At 39.6% G+C, this 20129-nt stretch overlaps 1 protein-coding gene across 1 annotated transcript in view; it reads left to right on the forward strand.

Annotated features, from left to right (window-relative positions):
• The first annotated feature begins 5218 nt into the window (after positions 1 to 5218).
• PPP1R14C (protein phosphatase 1 regulatory inhibitor subunit 14C) overlaps positions 5219 to 20129 on the forward strand; it is a 65883-nt gene continuing 50972 nt past the window's right edge. The window contains exon 1 of the mRNA XM_032216015.1: positions 5219 to 5488. Within this exon, the coding sequence (XP_032071906.1) occupies positions 5219 to 5488 (270 nt within the window). The remainder of the gene's footprint in view (positions 5489 to 20129) is intronic.

Consider the following 20129-nt stretch of genomic DNA (forward strand, 5'->3'; position numbering starts at 1 on the left):
GTTAAATATTTTAATTCATTCAATGAAAAGTATGTCCTGGCCGGTGTGTGTGTGTGTCAGACAGGGGAAGGAATTAAAGGAAAATCAGAGTAAAACAGAGAGAATGTGGTAGTACTTTTTAGACTAGCATACTTTATTAAAAGGCAGAATCAGTTCACAAAACATATTTTTTTAAAATACATTGTGTTAATCTGGAAAGGTGCTACTAGACCCCTGACTTTTGGATGCTCTTCACTGGCAAAGATTAACTTTCTGACCTAAGGTATCCATTTATGCTTCCATTTTTCTAAGAGTAGATCAGTATCAGTGATCTATGCATTCTCTGCTCTTTTTCAGTTCCCAGTCATGCAAAACGAACAGAATGTTAACTCGCACATGTTTGTATGTATGGCTATAAAGAAAAAAGAATTTTGCTTCATTTATAAGGAGGTGAAAATTGGTTATTTTTTATGGGGAGAAGGTGAAAAATCAATAATGCAAAAAGGTTTTAAACAACAGCGCAACGGTGACAGACAATTAAAGTCCTATTGGTTCTGGTACAGAAGTATTGATTTTGGTATGCCCTTGAGCCTTGCTGACTTTAAAGACGAATGTGTTAACCCTTTGACTTAAACCAGTGCTCTCTGCTTCAGCTACTTTAATTCCCCATGGCTAGCTGACGAATCCTGGGAGTTGAAGTCCATATATCTTAACATTGCTGAAATTGAGAAATACTGAAAACAATAAAATGGAAACAATGGTTTAGACACCTGCAGAAGCTATATTGAAGTATTACTTCCATGACACAATTTTATACTATAAAATTGTAGAAAGAATGCATTGGAGTGCTTATGTGGACTAATCAAACCTTATAAGAGCCTGGAAGAATATTAGGACAACTCTCTCTCTCTCTCTCTCTCTCTCTCTCTCTCTCCCTCCCTCCCTCCCTCCCTCCCTCTCTCTCACACATACAGAGAGACCATTTTCTACAGAGAACATTTTGTAATAAATCTAGCTGTTGTCCATAATATGAGGCTTAATGTTAACTTGGATTCCCCAAAGATCATCATATTGGGATTGAAGCTTTGTAATTAGTTTGTGTGAATAGCAAATTATTCAAAATTGCTGACAATTTCAATTTAATTAATTGGAAATAAAAATGACATCTGATAGTAGAAAGCTTTTTTGCCCTTTTTAAAGCATGTGTAAGCTGTAAGAGGCAATACCCATAACAAATCAGAGTGATATCAAAATGATATCTACATGCTGATATCATCGTGCAAATACCACAGCTGTGCAAAGACAGGATTGGGGGCAAGTGTCAAAATATGCACCGTGACATCACAAAACAAAATGCATGTGATGTTAAGATGCTTGTATGGAGCTTATGTCATGCATTTGTCATTTTGATATAATTGCAGATAGAAGCAGACACCTAATTATGTATTGTATCATAACATCTGATACAAGTACATAAGTTGTGGTATTTGCATGGTAATGCAGCCATGGCATTACACAATGTCATTGTGCATGTGCCCTTTATCCCCATTTTTTTGTCCCTCTGTGGATGCCTATGATTGAAAGTCACTTTATAGGTCATCCAACACCTTGCTCATTTTTCACCTTCTGGCAGATTTGGGATTTGCATTATACTCAACTTGGAAAATGGTATGGTGTGTTTTAGCAGCCAGAATGTATGTCTGCTTTTTTAAAAATTTCCTTGACTGTTTTTTAATGTCTTGTTAGGCACCTAGAATCTCTCTGCCAAGTGGGCTATCAAATAACTTGATTAAATGAATGGATCAATGTTGATCATTGTTTTCAGTGACAGGAAAAGAGAATCAGGATTATGGTTTAAGCAAGGGTTAATAAGTGATAATTTTGTTCAGTTGGATGTGACCCTAAGCTATTAGAACTCTTACATCCACATATTGCGCTGCTCTGTAGTTTTAAGTATTGTTTCTTGAAAATACCTTGCTGGCTAATTTCGTAGAATATGCCATAAATTATAATCAAATTACGATAACTAAAGTTTACATAACATCCATATTATAGCTTAGTATGATGCATGAACCTGCCAAAGGGAATGGAAGATGAGGCACGGTTGTGAGGGAGCTGCAAATTTTACTTGGTTTCTCTCCCCTTCTAATATTTATTCTTGAAGCATGCTTGGCTGAACATGGTTAGACTGTTCTCCTCCCAACAATGATGGATTACCTTCCCCAAGTCATCATGTATCAGGGATAGTAAGAGACACAGTTTTATTTAAAACTTGGCTTTCTGATTCAGTGCTGGTACTGAGGAAACGGAATAATAATGTATTTGCTGTGTTACGCTAAAGAAGAAGTAGCCAAGTATACTGTTTTTAAGGACACTACTATTATTATGATGTTATAAATATTACTCTTGGGGAAGGGGGCACTGAGCTTGTCAGTAGGAAAGCTGACTGGTCAGGTTCAAGACCCAAGCACTGTGCTATGGGGTGAACTCCTGTTACTTGCTCCAGCTCCTGCCCACTTAGCAGTTGGAAAGCATGCAAACGTGAGTAGAAAAATATGTACCACGTTGTTAGAAAGGCATCAGTGTTCTTTGGCTGCTGGCCACATGACCACAGAAGCGTCTTTGGACAATGATGGCTCACTCGGCTAAGAAAGGGAGATGAGCACTGGCCCCCTAGAATCAGACATGACTGAATAGGAGAAACCTTTACCTTTTATAAGTATTGCAGGTAGTCCTTGACTTACAACCACAACTGAGCCCAAGAATTATGTCGCTAAGTGAGACATTTGTTAAGCGAGTTTTGCCCTATGTTAAGAAATTGTGACCAGTTTCTTGCCACAATTGTTAAATGAATCACTGTAGCAGCACGGTTGTTAAGTGAATCCAGATTCCACATTGACTTTGCTTGTCAGAAGGTCGTAAAAGGGGATCACATGATCCCACAATACCGCAAGTCATAAACATGAGTCAGTTGCCAAGCATCTGCATTTTGATCATATGACCGTAAGGATATTGCGACAGTCGTGTGAAAAATGGTCATAAGCCACTTTTTAAAGTGATATTGTAACGTCAGTCACTAAATGAACTGTTGTAAGTCAAGGACTTCAGATTGTCTCACTAGGTATAGATATTTGTTAATATTTTTCATAATGACAACCTTTGAATAAGTTCTGTGTACAGTCACAATTAACAGAGAGTGCTTAATTTGAATCTCTTTAGTCATTTCCTACATTCTACCTTGCACTTGGCTAGGAAGAATTTATTATTTAAATTAAATATACATTATTTTATTCTTTTTCTTCACATTCCTCAGGTGCTTTCTGTAATAAATTAAGAAAAAAAAATCTGGAGATCTTTGAAAGCTTGTACATTTTGTGACCCTTTTTTTGGCTTAACATTAATATGTATTAGTTAATGTGGTTTTTAGAGTATTGCATCTAATTAAGATGTCAGCCTCTGCTTTTTAGTCATCAGAGTTAGGTATTTTCCATTGCAATTATCTACTACTTTGTATAATTACGTAATTATATTCCTTGCTTGAATACTTTCTCCCTGAGGATAATGTAATGATATTTAACAGAATCAAACGCACATTTCTTCCCTTAGAAATCATAAATCAAATCTACAAGTATAGGATGGAGGACATGGTAATGTCTTGGTAATAGAACTTATGCAAGCATTTCGAAAAGATAAACAATTGCATACAATATATGAGTGAATGTTGCAATGTGGCTGCAAAAAAGGCAAGCACAATTTGTATATTTTTCAAATCATAGGAAAAAAGTGCTCTCTTTCATTCTATGTTGGCCAAATCACATGCTGAATTATTGTGTACAATTTAGAGCATCATACTAAGGAGGATTTAGACAAGATTCAGAAAATAACAGCAGAAATAAATACAAGGGAATTTAATATGCTCCAGTTATTGTGTCTGCAACTTTAGGATTATATTACTCAATGGCAGCTGTGTTTTATGTACTCCCAAACACAGAGATTTTCACAAGAACATCCTAATGTCCAAACACTTTATTTTGCTTACTATTGATTTAAATTCCCAAGAACAAAAACAGGGTTGCCAAGATTGACCAAACACGCCTGCTTGCAGAAGAATCATACTATGAGGGGTCTTTGGTACTCTCTGAGCTTGCTTGTTTTCTTGCAGACGTTTCATTACCCAAACTAGGTAACATCATCAGTGTTAGTAAGGAGTGTGGTGTTACTAGCACTGATGATGTTCCCTATCTTGGGTAATGAAACGCCTGCAAGAAAACAAGCAACCTCAGGGAGCACCAAGGACCCCTCATGTCAACCCTGAGGTACAAATATTTTTTATTAGAATCATACTACTTTACTCCTGAATTCACAGATTGCACACGGTCTTATTCTTTAATTAGGCATGAATCTGTATGAATGCAATTTAGTCAATAAACCACATCTAAGACAACTATGGTTTTTCATGGAAACAGATTTCAACCACCCCAGGTAAATCCATAGTTTGTTTACTCCTAATTATTTCGCTAAGCCCGACCTGTCTCCGCTCACACATAACGTGTGACTTAAATGCACATCTTGATTTATAAGCCACAAGTAAGCAAACCACAGCCTGTTTTACACAGCTGCATAAATATGTTCGCCCGCTATGGTTTCTTCCAGATTACTTGAGGGATGCAAGAGACTTTTGAAGTTCCACACAAACATTTAGTGGAACCCAAAGAAAAAGATCAGCCGGGACAGACATGTTTCACCCTGGCACGACTTCTATCCTTCGAAGAGCTGCGTGAACGGGAGGGCAAAGCTGTACCGAACGCATTTCAGCCCCCCCCCCCCAACAGTTCTAAGTTGGCTCCAAAAGTAGCAGCTCTGCAATCGCCTTAAAGGCGCAGGAGATCCGTCGGGAGGGGGGGAGAGGGGGGGAAGACCAGGAGCGGCCCCGAAGGACCGACAAGGGGCAAATGTCTGGCGTAGCGAGGCGCTGGCGGTGTCTTTAAGGCGCTGTCCCCGCCCTGTTTTCAGACTGCTGGACACCCCGCCTTCCTCCTGCCGAACCGGCGGCGGAGGAGCGAGCAGTACCGTGAGAGGCTACGAGCCGCAGGTGTAGGCAGACGAGCGCTCCCGGGCGGTGGCGTGGCCGGAGGAGGTCATCTTCGTCGGCAGCCATACCGCTAGCTCCGGCGGCGCTCCCCGAAGCACCGATCGCCTGCCCGGAGGAAGGGATCTGCCCACGAGGCTGAGCTGGAACATGTCGGTGGTTACCGGAGGTAGCGAACCGGGCCCCGCCGCAGCCGCCACCGCGGGAGGCGCCGGTGGAGGGACCCGGGTTTTCTTTCAGAGCCCGCGCGGAAGCGCCTCCCGGGAAGATTCGGTGGCCCCCGCCGTGGTCCAAGTCCAGCAGCAGCGGCGCCACCAGCAGGGCAAAGTGACGGTCAAGTACGATCGGAAAGAGCTGCGTAAAAGGCTAGTGCTGGAAGAGTGGATCGTGGAGCAGCTCGGGCAGCTCTACGGCTGCGAGGTACCCGTCGTGGTCGCACCCCTTCGCAGTCCGATTTACTTGCCCTGAACCGTGGAAGCGCCCGCGCCCGTCGAGGGGACCGAGGCAGCGTGCGCCACACCCCTGACGGTCCCGCTTCCCTCCTCCTCGAGAGGAGAGCTGAACCGGGAGCTGTGGAGTTGGCTCTCCCTGCCTGCTTTGTGCAGCCGGGGTAGAGCCAGCGCTGCTCACGGCCACCTCGCCGGGATTTTTAGCTCACCCTGGCGACTCCTTGCTTTGCGGGATTAAGTCCCTCGCTCTCTACTACTAATGTATTTGCCGTTCGGATGTTCCGGAGTAGAGACGGAGCCATCCGTCCGCAGGCGAGGAGGTCCTCCTTTCCTAACAGTTTGGAGGTTTGGTGTATGTAGTTTGCCTTAGTGGGAGCGGGCGTTGAATGTCTCTGAGCGCTGCCACCTCCAAATGACATTCGTGGTCTTCCCTCTCCCTTTTTTTTGGCCGCCTTTTCCTGCTGCTGCTTCTCCTTTTATTTGCCTGGGCATCCATGAAGGACTCCTATTTTGCACACAGTCGTTAGTTACCTCTGCTGTTTCTTGAAAATAAGTAGACTGCATATATACAGTTTGGTGGTGGTGGGGAGATAAGCTTAGCATTCATGCATGTACCATGTGATACATGTCACACACTCTGTTTCTGCCTACATCAGTTTAGCTGAGATCATTAACCCTGCAGGCAGTGAAGCTCTGATTTATTCAAGCCCAGAAGAAGTCCTTTTTCTTCCTCCCTGGGTTTAAGATTCCTAGCTACATATAATACTTCACATTTTTTTGCAATTATAGATGCAGTTTCTGTTCCTCTTTCTGACTGCTAAATTCCCTCTATCTGTGATTCTAAACTGAAGTTTTAGGATTAAAATAGGTTTTAGTAATCTCAGTTGATTAGGTAAAGAGGGCTTTTCTGATCAAATAAAGCTACCTACTGTGGGAAGAAGTTCAGGGAATGAACCTTCTGCATTCTTCTTTCCTTCCCCCAAGTATATTTAAAGCTTGAGCTGGAATCTGTTGAGGCTTGTAAACAGAGAAGTTCAATGAGAACCTGATTTATTTTCCTCTGCACCAAGGATCTTCCTGTTGAGTGAAAAGTGACATTTCAGTGGGATTATTAGTTGTCCCTAGAGTCAAAAGAAACAAAATACTCCCTAGATTAGCAAATGGCATCTGAATAGGTAATATTCATCTACTTCTGATTCTAAATGTATTTGTAGTGGGGTTTGATTTTTTAAAAATGGTTAATCAACAAAATTACACAAGAATGGCACCGGTTTCCATAAATATTTTGCCATTTTTTAATCTTTCAATGCCTCAAGTAGTGACAATAAATAAATGAAATCTGTTCCTTTAGAAGTAGCCATGATAATCTATAATATAATACCAAAATCTTTTTCCTCAGAAACTATCAATTTATTATACAGTTAATATTTTGAAAGCAGACCTTTCTTTAAAACCTGAGGAACAATTGGGCAAAGGAATTTTTAAGAAACTTTTGCATTTACAAAATCTCCCATATTTTCCCACCTTTTCCCTTCCATCTTTTTGCTTTCCTGAAAGTTCATTAAGGAGGGAAAGCAGGTATATAGTTCCATATCTCTTGCGTTGATAGCACTAGGACAGTGTTTCTCAATTTTGGCCATTGCAAAATACGTGGACTTCAATTCCCAGAATTCCCTAGGGAGCATCGCTATCTGGAGAATTCTGGGAGTTGAAGTTCACACATTTTAAAGTTGCTTAAATTGAGAAAACTAGGAATTAATTATTTGCAACAGGAAGTGGGGGCAGTAGGTCCAATCCCATATGCCAGACTGGACCATCTGATTTGTGGATGTCAGGGTGAGGCCATGCTATCTCCCCCACTTTGCTAGCTGCTCTGTGTTTTCCCTGCCTGTTGGTATCATCCCTTCCCCACAACCAGCTGCTCTGGGCTGTCCTGCCAGCATGTCTGGCAAATGTGTCAGACAAGCCACTCCAGATTTGTCTGACCTATGTTTTCTTCCATTGGGAAAGTGTATATCAAAATATAAGGATTTCTGCTCTGATAGGAACCCTCCTTTAACTGCAAAACTTCTAAATATGTTTTTGAAGATTAAGGGCAGTTGCGTGGTTTCAAGTCAGTAGAAGTTAATTTAGTCAGAGATGAAGCTTTGTTGCAACCTAACAAGAACAAAGGATTTAATTAACAATGGATTATGTTGCAGGGGTTCCGTAAGATGTATTTTAGCACAACCACTCAGTCTACAACCGAGGTAGAATAGTGAATGACATTGGAATAAAATAATAGCGAATGATGTTGGAGGTTTGTTATATATTATTCTTTCTAGCTAACCTACAGTGCAGTAAGGAAATAAAAATACTGAATAATGTTATGGGATATTATAATCTGTATTTCATTCACTCTTCATTCAAAATTTAATATAGCTGGACAACATTATAGGATGCACTCACCCAACATAAATAAGGTGATTATTGCATCAGCCAATGTACTGAGTTTGTACAGTACGCTGAAACATAGTCTAACCAAATGACCTGTGTTTTTCTTACTAGAGAAAAACTAACCAAGTTAGCTTTTAGTAAATGCAGCTGCTAGGTGTGTAAGTAACTGTGAACTACTATGAACCACTCAGAATCTGTGCTATAATATTTAGGATGAATCATGTTGTGTGGTTGTCATACTCCGCTTTCTCCCATATCCTTCCATTCTGCAGTATGTGCAATGAGTGGAATTTCCTATCTGTATTTTATGAACAAGGCTGTTAGTTTAACATGTCATGCTAAATAAGAACAGGATGAGAAAAGGATAGGAATAATTCGCTGCTATCTTCTTCAGCTGGGAGACTAGATGGACAGATGCCCTCTTCCAGTTATTTTCACATCTTAGTTTCCTTCACTGATTTGTGTGAGTAGAGCTCACTTCCATGCCCAGGGATATTTAAATTATCTTTTCAGGAAAGATGCCTGTGGCTGATGGTGCATCACTTTTTGGTTAGATGCTACAGAGTTATTTTGAAGATGACTAAGTTAAAAAAAACTGGACAGCTGCTTTTTACTTTTCATGCTTGAAAGGAGATGCTCACCAGTGGATGTGTTCAGCAATAAGCCATATTTTGGCTTTTTGGGTCATTTCAGTATCCAACTAATGTTTAGTCCTAAGAGCTCCCTTTTTAGTTTTCTTTCTAAAGATTTCTTGAACTAACATATTGGCAAGAATTCTTTGGAGTCTCTTGACATCTCACAGTTATATATGGAACTTGCGGTTTTGACTACATAGAAATTGGCATTCCCCTTTAAGATTAAAATACATAAGAAAATAGACATGTTTGAAGTCTATCCATAATACAGGTAGTCCTCGACATACGACAGTTCCTGTTCTGACCTAGGATTCCTGAGACAGTAAAAAGCACACACTTAGTTCCAAAAACCCTCTTTTTATTTCAATGGCTGTGAATTATATTCATTCACAGCCTGTAATGAGTCACAAATAGTTTGTAAAGAGTCCGACAGAAGTCTGCCAAACTCTTTCAGGATAAGGCTGATAGGCACCCACCTTTATCTCCCTTGAAATGCTGCCAAAGACCTAATTGGCAATTAACTGTGCAAGGCCACACAGAGCACAGAGTCAAAATGGAGCTTCAGACTTTATAAAGTGACCAGAACGAACAAAGTTGCTTCCTGCAAAGGCTCACGTGCCTTTGCTCCTCCTTTATATCTTATGGGAGGGGCCAATCACCTCCAAGTCTTACTCCTTAGTTGCCCCTTTTGTCTTAACTGTTCTTGCCTTTTGGCAGCTCTGTGCATGTGCGCACTGGGAACAGTTCCCCCCCTGTTCCTCTGCCTTGCTGATGTCTGACTCCAGAGGCAGCACATAACTCCCAGATGGTCCTGACCCCCCTCTGCCTCAGACGCAGAGCCCTCATCTGAGCCTTCCCCAGACTCCAGGACTGGCCCATGTTCCTCCCAAATCTCCTCACTGGCCGACTCTGCTGTCAGCTCCGCAGGCTACTGGCGGACCACAACAGTTCCTTTAGTGACCATTTGAAGTTATAATGGCACTCAAAACGTGACTTATGTCCATTTTTCACATTTAAGACCTTTTGCGGTATCCCCATGATCAGGTGATCAGAATTCGGATGCTTGGCAACTGATTCATGTTTATGATCACTGGTGTGCCCCAGGGTCATGTGATCCCCTTTTGTGACCTTCCAACAAACACGGTCAATGGGGAAGCAACTGGTTCCCAACTGGTTTACTAACTTATCAACTGCAGTGATCCACTTAATAACTGTGGCAAGGAAGGTTGCAACATGGGGCAAAACTCACTTAACAAACGTCTCACCTCTCAACAGAAATGTTGGGCTCATAGGTCGAGGACTATCTGTATTGTAGACCATAAGTTGAGGAAAGAGCCAACTTAATCATTTTTCCCTTCGCCAAACCATTTTTGGGATTGCATCCTCTCTTGCAAGGAGAACGTATGGGTACCAGTAAGTCTCCACCAGGGATAAATCAATGCTGTCCAGCAATGAAAGAGTCATATCTCTCCTCACTGCCTGTTCTTACTATTGCTTGGTCTTTTTATTTATGGAAAAGGTGATAGACTATCACTGTGCTGGGAGCAGGGGTGGGAAAACAAGAAGGGCATGTTTGATCTGTTACCTTTGCTGTGCAATGCCCTCATTCTGGCAACATTGCTTGGTCTTGCTCAGCTTGCTGTAACTACATATTGGGAACGAGAATGAAGTGTGAGAAAGTGCTCAAAGTGCATTACAGGTAGTCCTCAATTTAACAACAGTTTGCTTAGTGACCATTTGAAATTACAACGGCACTGGAAAAAAAGTGACATGACCATTTTTCACATTTGCAACTATTGCAGGGTCCCCCTGGTCACAGAATTAAAATTCAGACTGTTGGCAACTGTATGTATTTTTGACGGTTGCGGTGTGTTCTGGGGCCATGCGATTTCCTCCTTTTGCGACCTTCTGACAGCAAAGTCGGTGGAGAAGCCAAATTCATTTAGCAACCTTGTTACTAATGTGACAGCTGCAGTGATTCACTCAACAACTGTGGCGTGAAAGGTCGTAAAATGGTGCAAAATTCATTCAACAAGTGACTCATTTAGCAACCAAATTTTTGGCCTCAATTATGGTCGTAAGCCAAGGAATACCTGTACTTCTTGACTGCTATGGTTAAGTTCTATTGCTTCAGACAATACAGGTAGTCCTCGACTTACAACAGTTCATTTAGTGACCCTTTGAAATTACAACAGCATTGAAAAAAGTGACTTATAACCATTTTCATATTTAGCAATAGCAATAGCAGTTAGACTTATATACCGCTTCATAGGGCTTTCAGCCCTCTCTAAGCGGTTTACAGAGTCAGCATATCGCCCCCAACAACAATCCGGGTCCTCATTTTACCCACCTCGGAAGGATGGAAGGCTGAGTCAACCCTGAGCCGGTGAGATTTGAACAGCCGAACTGCAGAACTGCAGTCAGCTGAAGTAGCCTGCAGTGCTGCATTTAACCACTGCGCCACCTCGGCTCTTATTTATGACCGTTGCAAGTGTCCCCATGTTCACATGATTTACATTTGGATGCTTGACAAGTGACTCATATTTATGACGGTTGCAGTGTCCTGAGGTCGTGGGATCATCTTTGGTGACCTTCTGTAAAACAAAGTTAATGGGGAAATCCAGATTCATTTAACAACCATGTTACTAATTTCAGGACTGCAGTGACTTGTTTAACAAATGTGGCAAGAAAAGTCATAAAATGAGGCAGAACTCACTGAATAAATTTCTCACTCGGCTCAATTGTGGTCATATGTTGAGGACCGTCTGAACAGTTGCTGTTCTTTCATTCATTCATGAATTCTCATTCTGGAATAGAATGAACAAAAAAGAACTACTTACAGTCTGTGTGAAAGAGAACTTCGATTTTACTTTTTCTATATTATTGGCAGAGAGCAAGGGACACCAAATTCTAAGATGTTACTATTATAAATAGAGACTACCCCAAAATTGGACTAGATTCCTAGTGATTATAGGGACAATCCATGTCATTTTCTCAGCACAGTAAGAAATTGGTTTGTCACTGTCTTCTTTTGAGAGCTTTTTTATAAGTTCCCGATCTGGGATTTCCTGCAGTAGTGTACAGGCAGTCCTTGACTTACAACAGTTCATTTAGTGACCATTCAAAGTTACAACAGCACTGAAAAAAGCGACTTATGACCGTTTTTCACATTTACAACCTTTGCAGCATCCCTAGGATCATGTGATCAAAATCCAGATACTTGGCAACTGGGTCATATTTATGACCATTGCTCTGTCCCAAAGTCATGGGATCCACTTTTGCGACCTTCTAAGAAGCAAAGTCAGTATGGAAGTCAGATTCACTTAACAATCAGGTTGCTAACTTATCAACAGCAGTGATTCACTTAACAACTGAGGCAAGAAAGGTCGTAAAATGGGACAAAACTCACTTAACAAATGTCTCACTTAACCACAGAGAAATGTGATCATGTCGAAGACTACCTGTACTGACATCCAAGTGCTAATGAAATCTGACCCTGCTTAGCTATCTTAGAACTCAGCTGTTTGACTCGGTATTGCCACCTTTGGTGATGCTCTCATTATAAGATAACGGTAAAGGTTCCTAGTCATTCTTGACTCTAGGGGGCGGTACTTATCTCTGTTTCAAAACTGAAGAGGTCTCCATGATCATGTGGCTGGCAGGAGTAAACACTGAAGGCACACTGAACGCTGTTATCTTCCCACCAAGGTGGCCCCCATTTTTCTACTTGCATTTTTTACGTGCTTTCGAACTGTTAGATTGGCAGAAACTGGGACAAGTAATGAGAGCTCACTCCATTACGCGGTGCTAGGGATTCAAATTGCTGAACTGCCAAAAATAAATAAAGAATAAAATAAATAAATAAATAAATAAAATAAAATAAATAAATAAATATAATAAAGCTCTCATTATAGCTCTATTCAAACATGATATGTATTGTATATTATTTTCCCTGAATCCTGGGAGCAAAAGATTTGTGAACAATGAACTACCAAAATAGTTCATTTATTTTTCTGTAAACATGATCTTCCTTTTCCATTAAAATACTCAAGGTGACCTACAGCTACAGTTCAAATAAGACAAGTACACTCTAAAATCACAAGGTAAATGGGAAAAATGGGAAGTAGCAGAAAATTAATAGATCAGCGATTTGCCATCTCATTTTTCCGTTTGAAACAAACCTCTGTGCGCTAAATTGCAAAACATCATGGAGAAGGTACAGCAATCCTCCTAATGAAAGGGTTTACACAGATTAGGTAAACCTTCTCAATTTAGGATATCCTTCTGGAATTTTGCTGTCATGATGGACAAATAATCTGGTTGAGAGAGAGAAAACTCCATCCTGCCTCCTAACCAAGTACAAATCATATGTTGACAAGTAATAAGAATTCCTGATAGCTGACCCAGATTGGATCCTGGAATATTATCCCGGGACACGTATATTCACTTTCATTCGTAATAAGAATTCCCTCTCCAGTAGATTTAGTGGTTTTTATATAGCAGATTTTCTTGGTCTTGGTTCATTTAAGATTTATGGTTAAAAAAAAAAGATGAGACTGCAAATGAACCAGAAGCTGGTGAAAAATTTATAAAAAGTAGAGTCACTGCCTTCCAAGAATTGACCTGTGTCAGAAATATTGCTGGTCTTGAATTGTAGCAAACAACATTTCTTAAAATGTTCAGAAAGACAATCTAGTGTAAAGAAGGTTTCGGTGATGCAGTGATAATGTGATTAGAGCACAGCTCTAGAAATGGGTCTGGTGGTTTAAAGTGGGCAAAAGCATACTTGCTGATAGCCAGGAGGATCTCAAGAGGATGAACCTGGTTTCTCAGGTTGACTAGAGCATAACAGAAAATCCAAATAAGGACCTGTTCTTAGACAAACCGTTCTGTGCCTGCAAGCAATTTGGATTACTGAGAAAGCAATTAAGTCTTTGAAATAACTTGAGCACTGTGTAAATTCTTGTTTGAACCATAACTGTATTACCCAGATTAAGAATGTGACTTGCCTGCAGGCAGGGTTTATTTGTAGCCTTTTCCCAAGCATGTGTGTAATGCATTTTCCTGATGAGATAATGTCACTTGAATATTTCAGACTCACTTTCTTGGGTAAGCGAAATGTGACATTTTGCCTTCCAAACTTCTGTCATGTGTGCATCCATGTTAAATGTAAAGTAAAGAGGAGTTGCGAAACAACTGAATATTTACGGAGAATTTGATGAAAGCACAATTTTAAAGTCATGATGTAAACATGGGTCTCAAAAGGAGAGATACCATTCAACATAAGCAAGTCTAAAGCATTGGCATATTGGTGCCAAAATCCTATATACTCATGAAAATCAATAAGATCGGAGATATAACAGTGAAAGATGAAGAAAGAGATCTAAGGTTAAATAGTTCAATGTAGGTGTCAACCCAGTGTGAATTTACTGTAAAAGAAGGCCAAAAATACATGTTAGGGAGAATAAGAAATCGTATTGGAAATAAGAATATAAATGTGATAATGCTATAGACGTATCTATCAATATCACCAATGGTGAGACTGCATCTAAATATTATTCCCTGTTCTTGTTGCCACACCTCCAAAAGGGTACTGTAGGACTAGAGAGAGTTCAGAAGAGGGCAACTAAGATGATCAAAGGGGTGGCGTAGTTTCCCTAGAGGAGTGGTTGTGACCGGGGGGGGGGGGGCGGCGAATGAAAGGGACGTGATTGAGGTTAACAAATTATGCCCTGTGTGGATAAAGTGGACAAGGAGAAGCTGTTTTCTCTTCCCAAAATACTAGAACCAGATATTGCTCAATGAAATTGAACCCAGGAAGAATTAATTCTTTTTTTCCTTTTATTTGTCCCTTACACAGCAATTAATCCAGCTTTGAAATTTGCTACTATGAGATGTGCTGGCTACTAGTTTGATTAGTTTTGTTTTGTTTTTAAAAAGATGGACCAATTCATGGAAGTTTTGGAGATCAATGGCTATTAGTGTTGATGGGAATGCGACTGCCTCTGAAGGCCATCTGTTGGGATACTGTTAGCCTTCCTTGTGCAATTGTTTGGCCAGTATAAGAACAGACGGACGAATAAACAGACGGACGGGCCATTCTTATGTTCTAATGTACACTGGATAGCCAGGTGGAATTATTCTAAAGCAGCGTTTCTCAACTTTGGCAACTTTAAGTCCTGTGGACTTCAACTCCCAGAATCCCCCAGACTGGGGAATTCTGGGAGTTGAAGTCCACAGGACTTAAAGTCGTCAAGGTTGAGAAACACTGTTCTAAAGGATGTTCATTGGTATAAGGATTTCAAATGTTAGTGGTAAGTTATCAAAACTTCCTGTATAGAATAATTCTTTTAGTTATTAGGAGCCAGAGGTACTATTATCGTGCCTTGTTTCCGTTGTTCAATAGAGATACTGTATCTCCATTAAAGTTGTGCAGATCTTTGAAAATCTTTTTTGCTTGGTTAGGTATTTGAATGACCCCCCCCCCCTTCAAAACAATGTAAAGTATCATCCTGTTCTCCTATCAGTGCTGTCCGTGTCTGGATTCTGCATATGTGTTCTGCATCCACAAAAGCAAGATGGATTTTCCAACATTTATTTGAGGCAAAGCAGCACATCTCCTGTGAAAGTTGGACCATAAGGAAGGCTGAGCACCAAAGAATTGAAGCCTTTGAACTATGGTACTGGTGAAGACTCATGCGAGACCTTTGGACTGCCAGGCGAATAAACAAGTCAGTCCTAGAGGAGACCAACCCTGACTGCTCTTTACAACGCCATCCTGAAGATGAAACTCAAATACTTTTGCCACCTAATGAGAAGGAAGGACTCACTGGAGAAGAGCCTAAGGCTGGGAATGATTGGGGGCAAAAGAAGAAGGGGACGACAGAGTCACTGAAGCAGTCGGCATGAGCTTAAATGGACTTCAGGGGATGGTAGAGGACAGAACAGTCTGGAGGAATGTTGTCTATGGAGTGGTGATGGGTCGGACACGACTTTGCAACTAACAACAACAGCACATCTCCACGAGATGAAACAGTTACGTTGAGATGAACCTTCTACAAACATCTGTGAAGGATGGGGAGGCATTTGGCAAAGTTGGGGACACATTTTTTTGTGTGAAGAAGGAATAGGTTTTTCTGAAAATGAGCAGAAAAACAATGTTCTTAAGAGTTTAATGATGCCTCTGAACAGAAATGGTTCTTACCTTATCAAGCAGGGAATAACTAGCACTACTGGTTGAAGGTACCAGATGCAGTTGATAGGAGAAGATATGGGATATAATAAGATACATCTGTTACAATAATTAATCCTTGCTCAATACATTCTGCACTCTGGGATCTAAAAAAAAAGTAGTGTCACAAAATTGGTTGTATCTTTTGGTAAACATGGTGGAACTAAACAAACTCATTGCAATGTAAATAAAATAATCTACATTATTTTAAGAGAATGAAAATAAGTAGCACAGACCAGTTCTCAATTCAATAGAAATCAATAGATTGCCTCCACAGCCATTCAAATTAAGAAAGAGTGCACTTATATTTTTTTAAATATAAACAATAGGTTAATGAATGAAATATCCTGCAGATACTGAATATGCACAAAAGTTGATGGAATTGAGGATAAATGCATGGAAAACATCTCTGTTTCATCTATTATTTCTAAGAATTAGGCTCTCCTTCAGACACTTAATTTTTTTTCAAAATACACAAACAGTAACTTCCTATCAACCTAGCATTTGCAATTATAATAAACAGCAACGAATCTCAAGAATTCAATTATACCCAAAAGCTTCTTTGATGGAAAATTAAATATATGTATAAAAATCTAAAGTCAGATCCCTTGAAAACTTAAAATGATATATTTGCAAGAAGCTCAAGAAGAAAATCTGTACTCTTAAAAAAAAATCAGAGCAGTAATGGGCGTCCTTTGGGAAAGTAAAAAGGACTGGAATGAATGTCTGATAGCTTTTGAAAAAGGGAGATTTATTGAAATGGCTTGTAATATTAGCTTTGTTTACACATTAAAAAAATTTCAGATAGTCCTTGACTTACAACCAGCTGCTTAGCTATCAAAGTTCTAACAGACCTATCTTGGGGTTACAACCCAGATTCAAAATTCTGATACTCCCCCATCCATCGTGATCATATGTGTGAACTTTGGGTGCATGGCAGTAACAGCCATACTTAGGGCCATTTGCCACATCCTGCAGTATTTTATGCTGGTTTTGTTGAAAATCTGGCATTTGCTTTCAGTTTTCAAGCGAAACAATGCTGGAGGCCATTTTTTCTTTTGGATTTTCAGGGCTGCCATTATGACTGTCACGATTTATGACCATAATGGCTAGACTCCAGTATGCTTGTCATTTGAAGACTACCTGTAATAAATAAAACAGCCCTTGATATCCTGAAAAAATGTATAACTTTTTATTTTATGATACAATTTTTTATTTTGCAATTTTACATTCTACAGTATACACACCCTGCAGCTGGTTCAAAACCCTAGATCCTCCATATTTATACTATCTCCCAAAAGCTTTTTCATTCCCTGTTCTTTCTTTTCCTCCCTAATGTACTTTCAGATTGACATGATTCCCCTAGCTTCAATTTTCTTTTTTTTTCATGTGTATGTTTCTCTGTACAGTATATAAGTGCATCCCTGAATACAAGGTGGATTTTAGAATGTGTGTTCTTTTTAGAATATAACAGACCACCCATGCTTCGCTATAAAATTATATGATCAGACTTGATAAATTAAAGGTTGAAAATTAATGAGTAGTTACAATCGGGCTTGATACACACTTAAAGCTTGAAAATTAATGTAGAATGTGTAATTCCTTAGCGTCAAAGCATGTTAATATAAGGCAACTGGCAGTTGAAACAGAGTTCTTTTCAGGTGGGTAGGGGGAGTAGAATGTCTAAACTCCCAGCCTGCAGGCCGGATGAGTCATTCTCTGGCCACGCCCATATAAAACAACTGACAGTTGGAACAGAGTTCCTTTCAGGCAGGGAGGGGGAGTAGAACACCTAACTCCTTAGCATTGATGCGTGTTAATATAACACTGTATAAGAAATACTGATGATTTGATGGTCATTTCAGAAAATCCTTTCTTAGTGAGCACCTAGAAGCTAAGAGGAACATACGTGCCCAATTTTAGGCTTTACAGTTCTGGAGATTTTGTGATGAGTGAGTGGTATTTGGCTTGTGTGTGTGTGTGTGTGTATGTGTTTTATTTATATATATATATATAAATAAAATAGACCATTTGTTTATTTGCTCAAAACATTAATAGAGCTGCCCATCTTCTAATCAACTCTAGGTGGTTCTTAATAATAAACCGTTGAAGTTCTTGTTTAAAATAATATTAGATTTGCAAGCTAATGTTTTCCCCTCCCGGGCGAGTGGATACAGGAGGGAGGATCCTTTGCTCTTATGGAGGTCTAATTGGATCATTTCTAGCTCAAAGAGCTTAAGTACAGTACTTGTAGCAATACTCTGCCTGAATAGTCTATGTACCTTTCAGACACCAGCAACTGAATGAATAAATTGCAATGCTGCTGATTTTGTATATAAAAAGTAAAATTCAATTATATAAATAAGTGGTTGGAACCCAGCCATTCTCTGCATGAAAAAAATGAGTTGTGTAAATGAAGCTACAGACTCTTTGAGTATCTCTCTTGACAGATTGGAAAAATTAAGTCACCAAGCTAGAAATCTGTTCTGATTCCATCTTCTTATCCTCATCAAGAAAAGTTATGCCAAATATAAGTTTGTCAACAAAGAAAGTAATTAAACTTCAGATTTTCTTACCTGTCAGTGCTTAAAAGAATTTATTCTGGAATTTTATAATTCAGATCTGCAAATATTTATATCTGGTTAGAAGCTGTTAAATGAAACATATTTATACTTAAGAAATCAGAATTTACAATATATTTTAGTCTCCAGAGTGATCCTTCTGCTGGAAAATGGATCTATTTGCACATCACTACTTGTATTTCCTGTCTAATAGTTGCTACATGAGAGAACAGCTTTTATTTCAGACATATATTAATTTTGTGGTGTAAATTTTTATCTACTTTTTTTCTCCTTAAGCCTTGAAATGTATGAACTGTAGTGTAAAAAGGAAAATACCTTACGTCAGGCTACCTGTTGCAAAATATTTCTTAAATATAGATTAAAATAGTACTCTTGAATGGTTTTTGGTTCACACACTGAACGCTTTATCAGATGAACCATCAGTGATAGCTAGTAGTAAGCCATGTAGTACCATAGAACATGTAAAATATATCCTTAATTTCATTAATATTCATCAAAATGTGAACTTTTTTCAGATCTGGTGCTTCTTCATTTCTATTTCATAAAATGTTCAATTTATATTTGGATATAGATTTCCTGTTGCATAACCTTTTTGATCACTGTTGCTGGAAATTGCTCTCCCATGTTTAGAGAAGGTGATGGGAACATATTCGGTTTAAAGAAATTATGGGACAATTTACAGATTACAAGACAAGTTCTTTAGGCTTTGGGATAAGTACTATATAAAACTGTCCGTCTGGAAGCAAACATTGTTCAACAGCATGATTTATGTTAATAGCAGTTGAAGGAGTTCAATCCAGAGACCCTATAGACCTGCACTTTGAGAGAAGAGGAGGCTATGATTTCTTAGTTATTAAAACTAACTCTATAGCAGCAAGAGCAATATAGCATACATTGCTTTTAGCGTCTTCTTATGGGGTAGTAAAAGGCACGTGGTGGGTCAGTGGTTAAGACACTGAGCTTGTCGATCAGAAAAGGTCAGTAATTCGAATCCCTAGTGCCGTGTAACGGAGCTCCCATTACTTGTCCCAGCTTCTGCCAACCTAGTAATTGAAAAGCATGTAAAAATGCAAGTAGAAAAATAGGAACCACTTTGGTGGGAAGGTAACACCATTCCGTGCTCCTTCGCTGTTTAGTCATGCCGGCCACATGACCACGGAGACGTCTTCGGACAGCGCTGGCTCTTTGGCTTTGAAACAGAGATGAGCACCGCCCCCTAGAGTTGGGAATGACTAGCACATATGTGCGAGGGGAACCGTTACCTTTTTATGGGGTAGTAGAATTCTTTCAAACTTAAAGGACCAACTGGATATTTAAAAAACATTTTAAAATCTAAACTTATTCTCTACTTTTAAGTTTCTTTGCTTAGCCACAATACCTCGTACTGCTGGTGCATGAAGCAACATAAAGCCTCCTTGCTGGCTGTGAGCAAATTTGAAAACTGAAGCTTGGGAATTGTAGTTCTGCAGAGATGAGAGTTCTTTATAAATAGATGTAGTTGCTTGAGAGATTCCGATTCAACTGGATGCTAGGAATTGCCTCTGCATCATCATTTTCTCCACTGTTTGAGGTCTATAGGAACTGCATATTTACGGGATTGTATGTTTTAGTTCTAGTGTCTCATCATCTTTAAAAAATCAGCCCATTGGGTAGAGAAATAATTGTACTGTTTCTTCTGGCAAGCATTCTCTGGCAGCAAAGGAGATGGGTCTCAAAGCATTCTAGGTT

The sequence above is a fragment of the Thamnophis elegans genome, chromosome 4 (assembly GCF_009769535.1).
Source record: "Thamnophis elegans isolate rThaEle1 chromosome 4, rThaEle1.pri, whole genome shotgun sequence".
In the NCBI taxonomy this organism is placed as follows: Eukaryota; Metazoa; Chordata; class Lepidosauria; order Squamata; family Colubridae; genus Thamnophis; species Thamnophis elegans.